Raw genomic sequence first — 20,789 nt, 5'->3', positions numbered from 1 at the left:
GCTGAATGAGTTAATAAATCAGCTGAGTGATCTCAGAAGTGGTGAGTGGAAATTCCAAGCCAGCTTCTTGTGTTTTCAAGATAAAAGAGGAATGCACATTATTACCGTGCCATTTCAACCCTTCCTTACAGGAAGATGAACTCATTTAGACTTATCTGAGAGTCAAGACTCATTTGTAAAAAGATCGGAGTAATTCGGTGATACCAACTCCTTCCAACATTTTAAAAGAATCCACGACTTTTGACTATTTGCAATGCAGCCCATGAATCTTTAGTGGAGCTTAGCTTCTGGGGTTGAATTCTCTCTTAACTCTTTATGCAAGAACAGTGAACAAACAAAACAGCAGTCTGAAAGATGGAAATGTGATTGGCTCCACTAATACATTGAAACGTTGTGTGAGGTCAACACCCCATGTTGCCGGTCTTTCTGTTGGAGTAAGGTGTTGGTTAGAATTGGCCAGCGATGGCCCTTGGTGTTCACCGTGTGCTTCCATGACTTCTGTCTAGTTCTTGAATTGCTCTGGTTGGTATTTATCACTGCTGTGGAGGTGAACTAAGTCTCATGCAATAGCCAACTTTATTCAGAGCCCCAGACAGTTTGTACTCGAGGGTTAAGAAAGGTCACCTGAATGAAGTTCTCATGAGTTCAAGCTGTACATAGTCACCGGGACAAGCCACAGATGGCAAAAACATGTTTTTCCATAGAGGCATACAAAGGACAGTTTAAACATGTAGTTGAATAACATCAAGCGATAATGAGTAATCTGAAGGAAACTCACTTCTATCTGCTACACCTGGGAGGAACATGAAACGGTTCCAAGGACAGCTTGGTGTTTTGAAGAAATCGAGGTCACAGCCTGTTGTCTTGTTCTCTTGGAGCTTTCTCACAAGCACCCAGAATTCTCCTCACATCACTTTGTTTCTGGCCCATGTCCGACAGTACTGATGACACTAACCTCATCATTTTAAGCAAGTCATTTGAGCTGAGTTTCTCTAGCATGCCATGTAGTGTGAGAATGACGCAAATGAAGTTAGGCAGTGTGCTGATTAGTTTTTTGTCAACTTGACACAAGCTGTTGTCATTTGGGAGGAGGGAGACTTTAATAAGAAAACGCCCCTACCAGGTTGGCCTGTGGACAAACCTGTGGAACATTTTCTTGATTTATGATTGACATGGGAGAGTCTAGCTCACCATGGGCTGTTGGGCCTGTGTGTTATAAGAAAGCAGGTTGTGCAAGCCTTGGTAAGCCGCCATCCTCCATGACCTCTGCATCAGCTCCTGCCTTCAGGTTCCTGCCTTGAGTTCTTGCCCTGACATCCCTGGATGATGGACTTGGGGTTATATAAGCTGAAAACCCTTACCTTCCCAAGGTGCATAGTGTTTATTGTAGCAATGGAAACCATAATTATGGCAGGCAGCACTAGGCTTATGAATAGCAACCTTATTAAATATTCAGCTTGGAAAATGAGCCTCCTTATTTGGAATCTGTTTGTGATTCTAGTGCTCTGTATGAAAATGGGGTTGATGTGAAATTTTATTCAGTATGTTAACAAAAAAATGTTTTAAAAAATGAGGATGGGAGGATTTGTTATGAAATAGCCTGTGATAATAAACAGAAAGTTCTTTCTTGAATTAGAAAGGGGTTTGGGGACAGAGTAGGATTCAGTCACTGTTCTCACGCCCTGGAAGGGGTCCTCTGTGTTGAAGGTTGTTAGCACTGGATACTAGACGGAGAGCAAGGCTAGGGTTTGGAGATTCACGGGAGCCCTTGCCACACACTTGGAGAGGAGAAGGAAGGGGCTGGGCAGAGCACCTGGAGAAGCCGAGCTGCAGTTCAGGTGTTCTGTATGTTATATGTATTAACTAACTCAACCCTTGAGCTACCACGAGAGAGTAGGTGCTCCTCCTCATGTCTAGCCCTGTCTGTGTTTTTGTTACTGGTTTTGTACCTCACTGTCTGGCTGGTACTAACATGTAGAAGTATGTGTTACTGGCTGGCTGAAAGTGAGTCATTACCTTGCTTCTAGTTTTCAGTGTCGCCGTCCTGACTCCACATAAAGGCGCTGTCTGTATCTCGTAGCAGTGCTTTGTAAGTTGGTGTAAAAATCCTAGAACAGGAAATATGGCAGAGACCTTAGGATGCCTTGTCATTCATAGACTTCATGTCAGCACACGTGTCCTTGGCCTGATTTGTAATGTCGCTGGTGTCTACCTGAATAATACTAATAATACAAAGGGAATGGAAATAACAGTCTTTGTGTGCGTCTATGTATATTTGCACACTGGACTGATGCTGTATGAGGGTTCTGAGATGCCCATTTTATTCCCTTTCTGTGGCTTCTGAAGCTGCGTCTATTGCTTAGTTGAACAGTAGTTTTTAACTTCTTATTCTTTAAGGAATAAACTAAGTCCTAGCAATTGTTTTGATATTTGAAGTAATTAAATGTTTCAGTGTTTATAATCTGACATGATTCTAGTGGCTTGTGAAAAACTACCCATTCTTTTTGCTCTTTTCTTCCTTACCTCTTTCTTTTTGAGATACAGGGTCTTGCTATGTATCCCAGGCTACTCTGTAACTCACAGTGTAGCCCAGGTTGTATAGTCCTCCTTCCTCTGTCTCTCAAGGGATGGGATTACAAGAGTGTGCCACCATGCCTGGTTCCTGTCTCTGTAGCACCTCACTTATGCGTTTGGCCTTTTTTTTTTTTTTTTTTTTTTAAACAGCCTTTAAGTGAAGACTATAATAATAATAATAATAATAATAAAATAATAATAATAGGAGGAGGAGAGAGAAGAACATGAGGGAGCAGGAAGATTGAGTCAGGGAAAGAATAGAGGAGAGCAAGAAAAGAGATACCATAATAGAGGCAGCCATTATAGGTTTAAAGAGAAATCTGGCACTAGGGAAATGTCCAGAGATCTACAAGGATGGCTCCAACTAACAATCTAAGCAATAGTGGAGAGGCTACCTTAAATGTCCTTCCCCGACAATGAGATTGACGACTACCTTATATGCCATCCTAGAGCCCTCATCCAGTAGCTGATGGAAACAGAAGCAGACAGCTACAACTAAACACTGAGCCAAACTCTTGGGATCCAGTTGCAGACAGGGAGGAGTGATGAGCAAAGGGGTTTAAGACCAGGCTTCAGAATCCCACAGCAACTGCTGACCTGAACAAGGGGAGCTCCTGGACTCCAGTCTAACAGTTGGGAAGTCAGTATAGGACTGACCCAGATTTCCTGAATGTGGTGTTAGTTAGGAAGACTAGGCAGATTATGGGGCCTCTGGTAATGGATCAGTATTTATCCCTAGTATACGAATGGACTTTGGGAGCCCATTCTACATAGAGGGCTACTCTCTCAGCCCTGCTCCAAATAATATGACAGACTTTAAAGATTCCCCTTCCTGGGGAGCAGAAAGGGAATAGGGTGGGAGCTGGTGCGGGGGGGGCGGGAGGATGGAGGGTTTGGGAACTGGGATTGACATGTAAAAAAATAAGCTTGTTTCAAATTTAAATAAAAATTTAAAAATGATATAATAATAATAATAATAATAATAAATAATAATAATATGATGATGATGATGATGATAAGGAACCCACCTCATGTCTTCAGTTTTTTCTGGTGACATCAGGAACAAGCCTGCCAATAACACGTATTTGCCAAGTTGTCATAATAAAGTACACACGTGCTTCTTCTGTAATCGTGCTCTGGGTTATTGAGCAGTCACTGGTACCAGATTTGTTTCCTTAGCACAAATGCATTTCAGAACAGTGAGCAGCTGTTAAGGCTGTGTGGTTATCAACAGGATGTTCCTCATTTTCCAGTCTATAAGATTTAATGGCTCGACTCCTAAATTCCAACCTAGGAACAGAGTGGGAGCTGAGCAGGGAAGAATTTACTTCTAATACTGAAACTGGTGTTGTGAATATACAGTTTTATTATCTATTTCAATAATTAGTTGGCAAATTAAAAACGTTTGCCTCTTGTCACTAAACACTAGATCTATTTCCTAAAGAACAATTAATGCTAAGATCTGCTATATGAAAGTGTTAAAAATGAGATGGGTTTGAGACTGTATATCTAATGGTCATGTCCTGAGCATAGGAAGTTGTAATGAGGATTATCTTTTAGAGTTTTTGTCCTTGGAGAGGGGAGGAGTTATTCTCCAGTTGTTAAGTGACTCCATGTTAGAAACAGTCATGTAAGTGAGCAGAGGCATGCAAACAGGAGCAGTTGAAATACTGCTCCATGGATTCCCGAGTCGTCCCTTAATTAGGTCATGTTTTACACCAGTCTCTGGAACAGTCAGTATGGTATCTGTCGGGGTTTAAGCCTGCCCTATTGATCCCTTTGGAAGGCCCCCTTATCCTTACTTACATGTAAGGGTCAGCCCCATTCGACTTCTAGCCTTGCAGGTTGGAGCTTGAGCTCTGTGAATGCTTCTTATGTTCATGTAAAATCTTACACGTGGATATATGTATAGCCATGTACCTCATAAACAAATAATCTATGAATGTATGCACCTATATATTCATGTCCATTTATGATCTTGCTTTGGGGGCAGCTCAGTGGGAAAGAGTTAAACACAAATGCATATGCATTTATTGTGTATTTGCTCTTTCTTATCACTCAGTCATCAAAGCGTGGTCACCTAATGTGTGGACATCTTTTCTAGGTCCAATGGCATTGCAGAGCACGGATGGTGGCAGGAGCCAATTTTTATATAGTTGGACGAGACCCAGCTGGCATGCCTCATCCAGAGACAGGGAAGGACCTCTATGAGCCAACCCATGGTGCCAAAGTGTTGACGATGGCTCCTGGCCTGATCACCTTGGAAATAGTTCCCTTCCGAGTTGCAGCTTACAATAAGAAGAAGAAGCGGATGGACTACTATGACTCTGAGCAGTAAGTTTCACACTGCCCCAAGCGATGGCAGTGCTTTGTGGTCTGAGCTGTTTCTAGGAGGTTAGCATATCATCTGGTCTTTATAATTTCTGATGGGAGGCTTTGTTGGATCCATCTCAGGAAAGATCAAGAGAACTCACTCAATATTCTAGACCAGAAGTGAAAGTAAAAATTGCATCTGAGCTGGCTATGGTAGTGCACTATTTAATCTTAGTGCTTGCGAGGCAGATCTCTGTGCTTTGAGGCCAGTCTGGTCTACATAGCGAGTTCCAGGCCAAGCAAACAAACAAGTAACAACCCCCCCCCCAGCACACACTGGATCTAGAGTTGGTGGTCTGGGGGATTTTGTTATGTGCTCTTAGATATGTCTGTATGACTGCTGTCAACTTTTAAAATAAATGATTGGCGTGCCAGGAGTTGTCACAGAGGCTGGTAGTCCGAGCTTATTAGAAAGCTGAGGCAGGAGGATCACAGGTTCAAGAATAGCCTGTCTCAATAAAAAGTAGAGTGAGCTGGGGGTGTAGTTCAATGATAGTCTCTTAGCATGCACAAGGCTTTGGTTAAATTTCTGGCATTGCCAATACGCACATACATAACACATGTACATACATACATGGTAATATTAAGATGTGTCTATTTCTTTTGGACTGACAGATTTGTAAATTGTAGTCATTTCTGTCTGTGGATGATGTCTGTGCAAGTGTACAGTGACAGTGTGCAGCTAGGTTATAGGGTCTAGCCCTGTCTTTGCTGTATGACCTGAATTCTAAGTCTTTCCGTATCTCCTCACCTCTGGAATGATGGCAGGGGCTGAGGCACTTCCCTCCCAGGTCTTTCTATGGTTCTCCCCATGACCTGCAACACCGAGCTATTTTCTTAATGTAGGGTCTCACCGTACAGTCCCAGCTGGCCAGGCACTCACTGTAGCTCAGGCTGGCCTTGAACTGAGATCGATTTGCTTCTGCCTGCTGAGTGCAGGCATTAAAGACATGAGCTGACTGGCTGATTTTTGTCACAAGGGGACAGAACAGGGAAAAGAAAAACTAAAACCTCTCTCTTGTTTCTAAGAGGCATATCAGCACACACTTCCAATCCCAGCACTTGGAAGGTAGAGACATAGGATCGGTGGTTGAGGGTCATCCCTGCAGACCAGCCTGGACTGCATGAAATCCTGCCTCAAAAAGTTAAAAATAAATAATACGCAAATAAAGTGAACAAGCAGAAGGGCTCAAAATGGCTCAGCAGGTAAAGCTGATTGCTGTCAAGTCTGCAGATGGGAGTTCAGTCCCTGGGACCCACATAATGGAGAAAGAGACTTAGATTCCTTCAAGTTGTCCCCATGTGTGCCATGGCATGAGTGCACATGCACAGACACACAAAGAAATAAAAGTAATTAAAGAATAAGTTAAAGGGCTATAAAGCTTTGAATTTCTTTGAGTAACTCATCTGGATTAAAAGCTGTCATTACCACTGGAGACTGGAAGATGTCTAGTCTCACACGTGCTGACACAGCAGTTCTAGAGACAGTATACCTTCAGTGAGTGATGAACTGTAGCTGGAATTCAAGAAGCCCTAAATGCCTGTGGGCAGAAAGGTTTTCACTATAGACACAAGGAGGAATAGAAGGGCTCCTCGGGGCTGCAGGGGTTGTGTGTGGAGGACAGCACAGGAGCTGTTCCCCTGCTTGCTGAAGGCCTCAACTGTGATGCAGATCCAGGGTACTCCGAGCCCCTCACGAGAATTCACAGCCAAAAGCATGCTTTTACCCTTGTTACAGAATTATATCCCTAACCACATGGGCTTGTTCTTGAACCTTGAAGATGACTGTGTGTCTGTGTATGTAATGCACATTTGTACATGCACACACATGTGCGTGTGAATTGCCCCATCCCAAAGTACAGTTCCAAGGAGATGGCTTAGAGTCTGTATCACTTCAAAAGGTGGCTGAAATCTAAGTAGAAATGGCAAGGGAAAGTGAAAGCAGTTTGGGTACACTCTGGTTGGCTCTTTTGTGGTTGAGTTTATGTGTACCACCATCAAAGAGCCCCGTTAGTCTGTGGAGAGACCACCAGTCAGCAGTTCTTTTGAAGGCCCCCTGCCTCAAGCTCTTGAAGGAGAACGGCCTTCTCCTGACCTGTAAGCCACGTGGTATCTGAGGCGGTTGTTGGGGTTTCTGCTTCTTACCCCAAGTGCAGTTTGTCTATTTGTATACAGTCTTCTCGACCTTCATTTTCTGAGAACTCTGGTGGACTTGAGTGTAGAGGCAAGGGTGAGCAAGAAGAGCGATGCAGCCATTCTGCCCATCTATAAGCTTTTACTGAAGGAGTTTCCATGTTGTGGCATTAAGAAAGCTGAGCAAAGGTCTGCAGAGATAGCTCCATGGGTAAAGTGCTTGCTGTGCAAACCCGAGGACAGGACTTTTATCCCTAACACCTGCATGGAAACCCTGGCGGGGTGGGGCCACACAGATGGCTCAGCATTTTACGGACAGGCGCTGCTCTTGCAGAGGACTCGGCTGTGACTCATAACCACCCAAACTCCAGCTTCAGGGGACCTGACACCTCAGGGTTCTGTAGGCACCTGCATTCCAAGTGTGTACCCACATGTGGTGCACAGTCACATACGTAATTAAAACTAAGTCATAAAAAGCCTGGCACAGTGGCCTGTACTTGTAACCTTACTCTCAGGGAGACAGACTCAGTCGGATCCCTTGCATTCCCTGATGAGCTTAGCAAGAGGTGGTTGGCTCTTGAGGAATGACATCTGAGCTTGATCTCTAGCCTCTGCAGCCATGTGTACATGTGTGTGCATCTGCACCTGCAGCCCTGTACACACAGGCCCCCCCCCATGCACACACACACACACACACACACAGGCACGTACACACACGTACGCACACACGTATGCACATGAAGAAAACCAAACAGAGTAAACAAGCACCCATTTCCTTTCCAGCCCCTGGGCTGATGCGCTTCCTCCCTGTGGTCCCTCTGTGAGGCCAGCTGCTTTCGGCGCACACAGGGTCCTAGCTCCATCTGTGTGCAGTTGATTAATGCTCCTCTAAGACCCTTGATAACTTTGATGTTTGGCTAAATCTGGGTAGTGCTGCTTTAAGTCTGTCTTTTAATCATTTAAAAGCTAAATAATTACATCATTTCTCATAAGATTTTCCAGAGATGAATTCTAAGTTAGTCACATGAGTGGCTCATTTCCTTGGAATTTTTTTTTTTTTTTTGAGTTACCAAATCTTAATAAGTTGTAACTTGGGAAGCTTTAAAAATGCCTTAGTTTTTAAATTTTCTGTACTCGTGTTCAAATATAATTAAGTTGATGGGAATATGTTGGAGAGTGATTAAAATTTTGTGGAAGGGCGATTGTCTTTGATGTAGCGAGAAAACAGTTATTAATTATGCACATATGAGCTTGTCCATGTTTGATTAATGGACATTACTCAATGCCAGCTTTTATGTAATTAATGATTTTGTAGCTTTTGGTTTGATTGAATACTAGTGTAAGACAAGGCTTAGGGAGGAAAATTCCCCGAAGATTTCAGGAAAGATAATTATTGATAAGAATTATGATACAGTCATCTGTTTATGTTTAGGAAGTCGGGGAGGCTGTGTTAGTTTTAGAAGTGACTCAGCGAGACCGGGCTGCAGGATTTCAGTCCCATTACAGATGCTAACAACTATTAGGGTATCTTTTTCTGTCTTTTCTCTTTTAAAGTATAAATATTTGTATTCTGGGTAGACGAATGCAGGATCACTTAAGTTATAGAAACAATATGCTCAATAAAAGGGGAGTGCTTTGATGAGAAGTGCGCATGCAACTGAGTAAATGATGCTATGGGAGGGTAGATGTGTCTGGGCTGGCATCATCACACTCTAACAGACTTCTTCCTGCTGTTAATGGTAGAGTGCATTCTAACTTGTGCTCTCTAGCAGTGAGAGAGCCATTAAAGGTGCCCCTCTCACTATCCAAGGGACACCACTTACCATCTAGATGTCCCTTTACCATCTGGAAGACATTCCTTTGTGATCTAGAAGATGGCCCCTTACTATCTGGAAGATTCCATGTCCCCTTACCATCTAGAAGACGCCCTTTTACCTTCTAAAAGATGCCATGTTCCCTTACCATCTGGAAGACACCCTTTTTACCATTCTGGAAGATTGGTTGATGGCGTTGGACACACAATGACTGCACGCCTCTTTCAAGGTGTTTTTGGATTTCTTTCTTTTTGTGTACATTCACTGGTGAGCCTACCTAGTATGTTAGTTTTTTGAGCTATGACTATTAAACCTGTACATCAGTGTTCTATGTTCTATGTATATCAGTCCTCTGTTACTATGGTTTTTTTGTTTTGTTTTGTTTTTGTTTTTTTGTTTTGTTTTAAAGTAACAAGTTTTTGAAGCTGGTTAGGTCAGAGAACCAGGTTGTTTTGTCCTGCTGCCAGACCAGCTCTTCTGTGGCATCTCTGGAGTCCCCTCCCATGGTGCTCCTTGCCAGTAGAATTCATTTCTTTGCAGGTATAGGATTGGGCTCCCTATCTTCTAGCTATTGAATGGTGATTGCACCCTGCTCCTAGAGGCCTCTCGAAGCTCTTCCCTGCCACTTTGTCGTCTCTGCAATATGACCCTTCATCCGTTACACACAGTCTCTGATGCTTTGGATCTCTCTCACCACCCACCCACCCCTTTTTTTTTTTTTTTTTTTTTTTTTTTGTAGCAATTTAGCAATTTGAATCACATCTCCAAAATTTCCTTTGTGGCATTCCTACAGTATGCTGCAGCATACTGTGGAGGTGACACGGGCAGAGGTCATCAGGACCATCTTTAAATTCTGCCTACCACTAGAATGAAGTTCTGCTTCGATTTCTTGATATAAATTATAATGACCAGAATTAATGTTACTCTAATGATATATCTAAATCCTAAGTTTCGTTGTTATTCTTTTTCTTCTTCCCAGTTGTGATGCCTAGTGTTGAATATGAACTTGTCAGGATCACCCAGGGGCGTGCCCATGGGAAATGTCTGGTTTTTGTTAACTGGGGTGGAGACCTGTGCACGTTGGGTGTCACCCTTTCCTGAGTGGGACCCTATACTATGTAAGTAAACCGAGCTGAGAAGCAGCAAGCATTTCTCTCTACTTCTTGACTGTCCTCGTCAGGGTTTCTATTGCTGCAGTGAAACACTGGCCAAAAAGCAAGCCGGGGAGGAAGACATTTCTTTGGCTCACACTTCCACAACACTCTTCATCATTGAAGGAAATCAGGCAGGAACTCATGCAGGCCAGGAACCTGGAGGCAGGAGCTGAGGCAGGGGCCACGGAGGGGGCTGCCTACTGACTTGCTCCCCATGGCTTACTCTGTTTCCTTTTTTAAATGGAATCCAGGGCCACCAGCCCAGGGATGACACTGCCCACCATGGGCTGGGCCCTCCACATCATTGAGTAATTAAAGAGAGAGAGAGAAAAAAATGCCATACGGGCTTGCCTACAGCCTGGTCTTGTGGAGACATTTTCTTCTGAGGCTCCCTCCTCTCAGATGACTGGCTTGTGTCAGGTTGACGTAAGACTATCCAGCATGCAGTGTGTGGATGTAGTATGACTGCCTGCTTCTAGCTCCTGCTGCCTGATGGGCTGTACCTTGAGTTATGAGACACAATAGGCCCCTCCTCCTTAAGTCACACTGGTCAGGGTCTTTCATGACAGTGACAGGAAAAGAAACTGAGGCACAGCTACCTAGAACGAACATTGAGATCCCTTTTGTTGTCCTCTGCTCTTCACCCTCAAATCCTGTCCTGACCATTGAAATATAGTTGGACTGCTCACCTCTTCCTTTCTTGCTACGCAGTCTTTGCTGTGCACAAGCCCATCTGTTAGGGTACCGGGAGCTGTCTTTTTCAATGATGCTCAAAATGCTTTCGGTTTACTAGTGGAATTTCTCCTGTGGAGTTGGGAGTTGGGTTGTAGCTTTGTGAGTGTAACTCTTACCAGGATCATATCTGCTTCCTTCACCCTTGGCTCCTTAGTCTCTGTGGTTGTCATAAAAAGATGAGGCACACAGAGTAAGGATGGAGGGCCGGTGGATTTGGTTACAGGATACTGTAAAGCACTCTCAAGGGGGAGAGTGGACACTGTCCAGAGATGATTGTGCTGACCTCCATGCTTAGGTAGGTTTTATACAGTTTTTTGAACAGATGGCTTTCTTGGGGGTGTTTTCCTATGCAGGTGATTGACCGCCCATTTGGGAGAGGACACAGATGTGTCTTTATTTATTTATTTTAAACAGAAAGCTTCCTGCTAGATAGTTACTTTCTACTCTTGGTCATTCAAAAAATTGTTTCTTCACAGAGGCCAATATAGCTAAGATTCTATTCTACTGACTAAAAATTATATAACAGAGCAAATTAAGAGTTAAAAAAAACAGGCTGGGTGTTAGTGGTACACTTCTTTAGTCCCAGTGCTCAGGAGGCAGAGGCAGGCAGATCTCTGTGAGTTCGAGGCCAGCCTGGTCTACAGATCTAGTTCTAGTACAGGCTCCAAAGCAATACAGAGAAACCCTATCTTAAAAAAACAAAAAACAAAAAATAAACAAACAAAAAACATAAAACAACAACAACAAAAACCCAAACTAGCATGTAAAAATAGCCAAGACTCACCTCCTAGCTGTTCACAGAAAGCTAAGAACCTAGGGTGGGCATGGGGTTTGACTCTGGGTTAGGCTCCCAGGTACTTGGGAAGTCCCACATTTCCCAGCAGCTTTAGCGGAAGCTGCAGACCCAGGGGTCTCGGCCTGTGAACTCTGACCTGGGATTAGGGCAATGCTCAGATCTGAATGACCGAGAGGATCTTTTTTATAGATTTTATGAACTCAGGTGCTGGCTGAGATATGACGCAGTAATAAAGCAGTTGGGTAGCATGAGTAGCACCCTGAGTTCAGCCCACAGCATTTATAAATAAACGACAATTTAAAAGAGTGAGGTGCTAGGTGGAAAACAAAAATTTAGATTCAAGCTGGGTTTAGTGGTGCATGCCTTTGATCCCGGCACTCTGTGCATTTGAGGCCAGATTGGCCTACAGAGTGAGTTTCAGGACAGACAGAGCTACATAGTGACATCTGTCTCAATACCTCCCCACCAAAAAGGAAATTTAGATTCAAAATAATTGAACTTAAATCTTTCTATCTCTGCAAGTTTTTGTTTGGTTTTGTTGTGTGTGTGTGTGTGTGTGTGTGTGTGTGTGTGTGTGTGTGTGTGTGTCTGTCTGTCTGTCTGTCTGTCTGTCTGTCTGTCTGTGTCTGTAAAACTGGATGTGAGTATGAGTGCAGGCTCACAGGTCTCCTGAGGCACATACATGTAGCAGTCATAAGACAGTCTCTGTTCTCTGGTGTCACAGAGCCCTTGCTTTTTAACCTTGTTTGAGACAGGGTCCCCTTGTTGTTCTGTTCAGCACTGCATAGTCAGGCTGGCTCTCAGAAGCTTCCGCAGAGTCCCCTGTCTGCTTTCCATCTTGTCATAGGAGCATTGCAATTATAGATGTGGTCTACCATGGCTGGCTTTATGTGGAATCTAGGAGTTCAAAATGAGGTCCTCATACTTGTGTGGAAAGGACTTTCTCTGCGGAGCCACCTTCCCAGCCCCCTGATCAAACTTTTCATGTATTTCATTTAGGCTTTGGTTAGAAATAATAATAAGAAAAAAAAGTTTGTCATATATGATGCTGTCCAGTGGGTTTTAGTGTCTGAAAGAAAGCCACAAGTAACTGTTCATCTGGTTTTGAAAAGATCATTTTCAATCCTAGAATTCTTAGGGTTTTGATGTGTTATAAATGACCAGCTTTCAAGTTGGATGAAACATTAATTAGAATAAAAATAATTAGATCCACTTACAAGTCACCACCATTAGTTTTATATCTGTCAAACGAGAAATTCTCTTTTGCTCGTCTGCAATTGCTTATCATCCACTTTGCACTGTGAGAATGCTGGAGATTTGAATGTGAGCCTTCAAAAGACATCCGTGAAGGCCATCTGCTGACCCCAATTCCTGTCCTGAATAACTTGTCCTGGTAGCTCTGCAGGCAGCATGCATGGAGGGAGGGAGGACAGCAGATGGCTGTGAAGATTTACAGTCGTCAGCAAGTGGCCAGAAGTCATCTGCCATGGAGTTCTTCAGGCTGCTGACCACATGTGGTTAGAGCCTTAATGGCCCCATGTAGGCTGCAAACTCTTGGGTTCACGCTACCCCTCTCTGATGTAACAACTCTTCCTTTTGTTTTTTAAGAGTTAGCATTCTGTCTGCTGTAGATTATTTAAAAAAAAAAAAAAAAAAAAAAAAATCTGTAGTCCAGTGGCGTTGAAAAGGAGAAGAAAAAAAGAGGCAGACGTACTTGGGGTTTCTTTCTTCCGGGTTGCCATAAAGGATTAGTTTGCTAGTGTTATGAAATGATCCCACTTCAAACCGCTCTGTAGGAAGAAAAGTGAAGGGCTTTTTCTGTTTGTGGCAGATTCCGGATTACTCATAGGTAAAGTTTTAGAGGTAATTTTAGATCATTCTAGAAATTGTTCAGATTCTATTTTATGGACTTATTTCCACAAAACCATCCTATTGTGCAACTGTAATTTAATTGTAGACAGTGACTTGAACCTGGCCTCTGATAAAAAGTAAGATGCTTATGTAACAGAGATAGACATGCAGGAATGGGCCTAAGGCAATGTGTTTCCCATAGCCAGGGTGGGGAACCACCACATGGAAACAGAAACTCCCATCTCATGGGATGAAGGAATGGATGCCTGGAGCGTGCAGGGCAGATGGTATAAAATGGCTTCAGGAAGAAGTGCCCAGGGGCCTTGGCTTAGAAAGGCAGTTTCAGAAGGAATGCAAGCAATTCTGGATTTCAGACAGTTTAACATTCTGGGAGGAAGAAAGGATTTAGTCTGGCTTTTCCCCTTTAATCCCAAAGTTCAGACAGAGTCTTTCAGGAGTGGCTTGCTTACTTATCCCCACCACACCCCAGCAATTCATGTGTATGACTCGAGCTCTCATTGCTGGAAGTAAAACTTCAATTTTACACGGGCAGAAGCTTCAGGGCCATGGCTTTCCGCAGGAGGGTATCTTTAGAGATTATAAATTCCACTCCCAGGGAATGGAGGCAGTCCTTTGCTGACTGATTCTCAGCCACATTCATGACGTCTTGGTGAGTTGGCTTAGATTACATCGGGAGGTATTCTGTGTCCTGAAGAGGATTCCCCCCACAGTGCTGACAGGTTCACCCACACAGATGCTCGTGGTCCTGAGAGGGCAGCTTGGTACCTCTCTGAGAGAGTCCAGACCATCATTTTCTAGCTCCCAACCATTGCTCTTCCAGTCTCTGCACTTAACCCCTGCCCCTCCTCCTTGTTAAAGCCCTGTCCCCGAGCGGAGCTCCCCCCCCCCTCTTCTGCTTTTGTGTCCCTGTCATTGTTCCCCTCCCCCGCCTTTTCTTGACATTTATTTTCTCCTGCCTGGATACTTGTGAAGATTTCCTGCTCTCCCCTAGAATAGATCATGCTTGAGCCTGTGGGTGCCATTTGTTTGGTTTGCCCCTTCATCATTATGGGTTATTTCTTCTACTAAAGAAAATTTAAATTCTGATTTGCAAGTGTGGGTTTTGGTGGTTGCGTTTGCCCTGGGTGCCTTGTGGCTTTGACATTTTAAGAGTCCATATCTGACGGCCATCTTGGTTTCCTTCTCCCTTCCCCTGGAAGTGCTCTTGCCTAGTGCTGAGGAGGTGAGTCTTCCTCTTGTGACAGCTTATTTTCTCAAATTCAAATTCACTTTTCATTTCAGTATTCTAAGTACACACATTATGTTGCCAGTAAAGTTACATAAAAAAAGTGGAGGAGGATAAACTATTAGTTTATTTATTTATAGCCATAGTAGCCAACCCATGTAGAGGCCAATTCTTTGAAGTTGGCAATTTTTATTTATTTTAAGTTTTTATGTGTTTGACTATTTTGACTACATACATATGGCCTGGTGCCCATAGAGGCCAGAAAAGGGTGTCAGATCCCCTGGAGCTGAAGTTTCATGCAATTATGGTTGAGAGCCACCATGTGGGTGCTGGGAATTGAGCATGCAGTCTGTGAAAGAGTGCTCTTAACCACTGAGCCATCTCTCTAGCCCCCAAGATGCCTTTCCATATAAGACACTGAGCTCAGAGAGGTAGGAGATAAAGCCCCACATTTAAGTGTTAAATGGTTTGTTTTGAAGCAGCATGTAGCAATTGTTTCCTTTTCACAGATCACCTTTGATCATTTCTATCATTTGAAAACATCTTCCAGCCAAGAACATGAGAGATCCAGTGCGTGTGTTGTCTATCTGTTTAGCAGGGCTGGAGAAGCAGAGGAGGACAGTGTGAGGCAGTACCTTCTGTTAACGGTTGCATGTAGAACTGTAGAGCATCGGCACTGGTCTTCCTGGCATTGGGTCTTCCTGGCATTGCGTAAATGAGTTTAACGGTCCATATTCACATTCTATGTGTACAGCATTCTAAAGCCAAACCCACACAAGTTTCAGACTCAGTGTTCCTGTGTAGAGCTGGGTTGTCTCTGGTCACCTGGTAGAGAGCTAGGTCTAGGAACAAGGGTCTTAGGCAGGCCAGTGTGAGGAACGCAAGTAGTCCTGCCAGGTGGAGCCGCTGCTTAGAGACCAAAGGTAACACCGTGGCCAAGGCCCTGTCTCTGTGAGCATCTGGCCATTGAACACCCACATCAGAAAAGCCGGTGCACATGTGTGGGGCGATCACGAAGACGTTCCGTCATTCCTGTCTGTGGACCACTTCCAGGGAAGGTACAACCTAGAGCACTTGCTTGTGGGAAAGGCCAAGTGTCTGAGGCTTGCCAGGTCTCCCTCCCCATAGAGGAGGCCAGCAAGGTCTGGAGGAAGTTAGCTCTGAAGGGGTTATAAAGAAATCATTGTGAAGGAGTCTCCACGTAAATAATCCAGATGTAGATTAAAAAGAAATGTGGCAGTAGTTCAAATCAACCTTGGCTTTTGTAAGTCAAGAGTCCTGTGTTGAGCTAGGTCCTTGCCTTTCCGCTGCTTCACACTTGCCCAACATTCACAGAGCTCCTCCGGTGGAAAGATGATAGAGTACTTGGTCTCCAGTGAGTAAACATTTATTATCTGTGCCCTGTGTCTGTGGTGCTATTCTGGGGCTCTCGTTTGTGTTGAAAGGGCAGGTAGGGCGGGGTGAGTAGTGGCTGTTGTGATCACTGTGAGAACAGAACGCTGTAGCAGCGCCCTAGTGATCTGCTTCGCCGGGATGATGTTCACATAATTGAGGCTTCACGTTAATTTAAGGTTACAGTACTTGAAATGATTTAAAATATCTTTAGAAAATATAACAAGCTGTTTTACTCACTATAGTAACCATTGCTGATTATTTATCTGTAATACATCTGTTTGAAGGAGGCCCTCCTTTTGTAGCTGTGGTTGGCCTTGAACCTGTGGCAGGCCTCCAGCTCTACCCTCCAGAGTGCTGGGGTGAACAAGCAGCTACTTTTTATCTCACAGACAGATCTCGTTTCATTTTGTCACTGGAAAGTTTCTTACTACTGATAACTTTGTATGTTACTTGATATTGACAATACTGACACTTGATAATCGCTGTAGAAAACAGTGAGCGAACATAAAACACCTGTAATATTTCCTAGACATTCCTGGTTCTATTGTCTCACATTCCCTCTTTCCTTTCTCTGCATCTTGACAGAATTACAGTTCTGAACTTGAGCCACCATAACAAAATACCGTAGTCTGAGTGGCTTAGATAACAGTTATTTTTCATAGATGTTGAAGCTGGGAGATTCCGGTCTGAGGGTCCAGAGCATTGGCAGCAGCCAGCCACTTTCTTGCAATGTCTTTGAATGACTGTGGGGATCCCAAGTCTCTTTCTTTCTAAGTGGGTCTGTCACACCATGGGATATTGCTCTCATTATCTCTTCTAACTCTTATCATCTCCCCAGAGCTCCACCCCTAGTGCGTCTCATTGGGAATTAGGCCTTCAGTGTGAGCTTGGGGGACACAAATATTTCTTCTGTTTATAATGTGTGGTAGCCTGATGATTACATTTATAACCGTTAAGTACATCTTGGATATTTTATCTGATGCTCACGGTAATACTCTAATCAGAGCAGGTGGTAGCTTATTTAGGACATGGTAAGAGAAGAAACCTGGAACTCTTACTTTGTAAGCTGGTTCCGTGTTTGAAGGGAGCAGGTGAATTACACATAAACAACATATGTTGTAGCTGTAGATGATACAGTTTCTCATCCAAGGAACAGTGTGCATGGTTACTTGTGTGTTGCATCATGTACCAGACTTTCAGATTAAAGCTTGCTTTCTAAACGTTTAATCTGTGCCAGGCAGATTCGTCTTTGTGTTTCATAAGAATAAGTATTAAAAGAATCCAGGACTAGAGAGAGAGAGTTTAGTGTTAAGAGCACTTGCTGCTCTTCCAGAGGACCTGAGTTTGTTTTCCACCCTCTACATCAGCCACCTGTAGCTCTCGTTCAGGGGCACCCAGAGCTTTCTTCTGGCAAATGCATGCACAGCATATACTCACACATACACATTAAATACATACATACTAGAAGTGCTAATTCTAACAGCTTTTCTCAGGGGCTGGGGAAAGAGGTGAGTGAGACAGGGAAATAGGAAGAGGTCAGGAAATGGGTAGGGAACTGCCTGGGGATTGCAGTGGCAACTCCCTGAACCCGAGTGGGGATTATCTGGAGCTAAATAGTCACTCAGAAAGTGGAGGAGGAGAGCTGAGGAGCCTGGGTGCCATGGCAGCTCATTTCTGTGCCATTACCTCATTGTAATAGTGTGCTGTGCTAGGCAGGATGTCCCTGTAGGGAGGGGCAAGTTATCGAGGACACAGAATCTTGCTGTGGTTTTTTTTTTTTTTTGGGTAATTTTTGTAAGATACTGATTGATCTCCATAATAAAGTGAAGGATGTTCAATTGTGTGGTGGCTTTGCTCGGTGACAAATTAGACTTGAGAATTATAAATTAGACTTGAGAATGGTGCTTTCTCTTGCTAGTTTAGTAACATGAGCTGAAGGAACAAACGCCCCTTAAACATTTCCTAGTAACTTTGTGAGACAGGGAAGTGACTGGCTTTTCTCTCTTTTTTTCAGCCACGAAGATTTTGAATTTATTTCAGGAACACGGATGCGCAAACTGGCTCGTGAAGGTCAGAAGCCTCCAGAAGGCTTCATGGCTCCCAAGGCCTGGACTGTGTTGGTGGAGTACTACAAGTCCTTAGAGAAAGTGTAGCGGGCTAAGCCAGGCATTTTGCCTGGGATGAAAGGCTGAGTGACAGAGGGGACCATGCAGTTACTGACGGCATTTCTCTGTGGCTGTGCCCATCTCCATGTACACCAGTTCTGGTCTGCCTTTGAATTCTGTTTTGAACTAGTGTAACACATCTCTGGTCTTAATGTATCTCTCCCACTTATTGTTAATATTCTTATAATGCGATTTTAAAAATCTTGCCTTTTTATATTGTATTTATGCTTCTGTCTTAGGATTTTTCCACGCTGATTTATTAGTTATACTCACATCATCTAGCTTTTAATTCTTAGGAAGTGAGGGTGGGAGGAATCACTAAACAGTCAACTTGACTACACCTTGTTTGGGGAATTTTACAAAATATCTGTAGCAATTAGGTATTTTTTGTTTCTCCTTTCTTTTCCATTGGAAATGTAAACTGCTCCCTCACTTGCAACCCAACATGTTGAGGTATTCTTGCAATCCGTGTTAAAGTGCTGAATGAATGCCTTTATTCAATAAAATTGATTTTTGGGGGGCTTCTTATGTACTTTTGTGTACACGTACTCCTTCCTTGTGAAAATTCCTGGCAAAGGGGACCCGTGAAGTCATCTTTAATTTCTGGGGTCTGATGTAGCTCCTAATATTGTGTGTTTGCTGAAGCTCTGCCTAGCAGGAACCTGTACTCCATAATTATGTGGGTAAATTATAAAGAATTCTCAAGTCCATCTGAAGTCTCAGTTTTTCCCTTCATATCTGCAGTATTCTTAAACACAGGATTGGGATGGCAACAGAGTGCCACCACTTTGTAAGCTGTAGCCACAGTGTAGGCCATAGCTGCTTGAAGTCAGGAAGGCTGTCTCCTGCTCCGCGCTCTTCCACCCACGTGGGCAAACACATGCTTTATACTCTTCCACCCACGTGGGCAAACACATGCTTTATACTCTTCCACCCACGAGGGCAAACACAGGCTCTATACTCTTCCATCCACGAGGGCAAACACAGGCTCTATACTCTTCCATCCACGTGGGCAAACACAGGCTCTATACTCTTCCATCCACGTGGGCAAACACAGGCTCTATACTCTTCCATCCACGAGGGCAAACACAGGCTCTATACTCTTCCATCCACGAGGGCAAACACAGGCTCTATACTCTTCCATCCATGTGGGCAAACACATGCTTTATACTCTTCCATCCACGTGGGCAGACACATGCTTTATGCCCTTCCATCCACGTGGGCAAACATGTTCTTTATGCCCTTCTATCCATGTGGGTAGACGCGTGCTTTGCTTGCCTTGATGGATCATGTTGTGGTTGTGAGGCAGACTAGAAAGATGGAAGATTCTGCGAACATGAAAGAGGAGCTTTTCATCCAGGAATCTGATTGAAGCCTTTGCCAGCAGAAAAGCACAATGGACAACTGAAGACCCTGCCCCTCTCAGCTGCAAACCTGCAGTCTTTTGTTCTAGGAATTTCACCAGGAAATGAATATGTAGGGAAAGGACATGTACCAAACCCCTTGCTCAGACCTAGTGGCTTCTGGTTTTACCTTAGAAAATACTCTTTGAAAAAGACATCTCTAGAGCCTCATAATCTCACTTATCAAAAGAGAGAGAGAGAAAAAAATGAGGGGTTTCAGTAACCTTTAGAGATGTGAGAGCCATCAAAATGTCCTATCTGGCTTATGCTAAGACAACAGCATCCCTTGAGGAGCCCATACCACACTTGGATATGCCCTTCTGGACTCCCTTAGAGAAGCTCACATCCTATCCGCCTCTGCCACTTTGTTTCTACAATAGAGAGATGTTTGAAAGGAAAACCACATAAAAATAACATTTACATCTAGCCATGGTACCTCTTGCCTGCCTTTTCAGAGGTTTAGGAGGCAGAGGCAGGTTTACAAAAGTAACAAGTGAACCTAAACTAAAGCAAGACCTTGCCTTGAAAAGTGTCACACAGACCTTGAAGTAGCCTGGTTTCAGTGTTACCTCTAAGTCAGTGGGGCAAAGCTGATCTCACAGCCCCCCCCCCACATGTGAGTGGGGAAAAGAATTCTATCACAGGAAGGCCAGCACAGCCATCATACTTCAAAATAATATTTACTGTCAAAATGGTTTTAGAAGTTACTACTCAGGAAAAAGATATTTTAAAAATGCCTTTCATAAAATAGCACTGACTCTTGGGTGTGGCGCAGACCTGTAACCCTAGACCTTAGGTGGTGGAGGCAGGAAAACTGTAAGTTCAAGGCTAACCTGGCCTACATACATAGCAAGTTCCAGTTTGGGGTTGCCCAGAGACCCTGTCTCCAGAGAGAAACCAAACAACAAAAGAAGTCTCAGCATTTTTAACATAAAGTAAGGTCAGGAAGACTGGCTCTCCAAGACACTATCCTCCTTAGGGATGACAGGGTGGCAACCTGGGACGGGATGCTGCCTTAGGGTTTCTGTGACCGTGGTAACTCTTATAAAGGGAAACAGTTGAGGCTGGCTTACAGTAATTCTTATAAAGGGAAACATTTAGTTGAGGCTAGCTTACAGTAACTCTTATAAAGGGAAACATTTAGTTGAGG

At 43.8% G+C, this 20,789-nt stretch overlaps 1 protein-coding gene across 1 annotated transcript in view; it reads left to right on the top strand.

Moving 5' to 3' along the window:
• Papss1 (3'-phosphoadenosine 5'-phosphosulfate synthase 1) overlaps positions 1 to 18,768 on the top strand; it is a 66,907-nt gene extending 48,139 nt beyond the window's left edge. Inside the window, exons 11-12 of the mRNA XM_051185490.1 lie at positions 4,679 to 4,908; positions 18,086 to 18,768. Of these exons, the coding sequence (XP_051041447.1) occupies positions 4,679 to 4,908; positions 18,086 to 18,224 (369 nt within the window). The 3' untranslated portion in view covers positions 18,225 to 18,768. The remainder of the gene's footprint in view (positions 1 to 4,678; positions 4,909 to 18,085) is intronic.
• The last annotated feature ends 2,021 nt before the right edge of the window (positions 18,769 to 20,789 follow it).

The sequence above is a fragment of the Phodopus roborovskii genome, unplaced genomic scaffold, assembly GCF_943737965.1.
Source record: "Phodopus roborovskii unplaced genomic scaffold, PHOROB, whole genome shotgun sequence".
In the NCBI taxonomy this organism is placed as follows: domain Eukaryota; kingdom Metazoa; phylum Chordata; class Mammalia; order Rodentia; family Cricetidae; genus Phodopus; species Phodopus roborovskii.
Note: the sequence above shows the minus strand (reverse complement) of the source record. Positions and strands in the feature narration are given on the sequence as shown.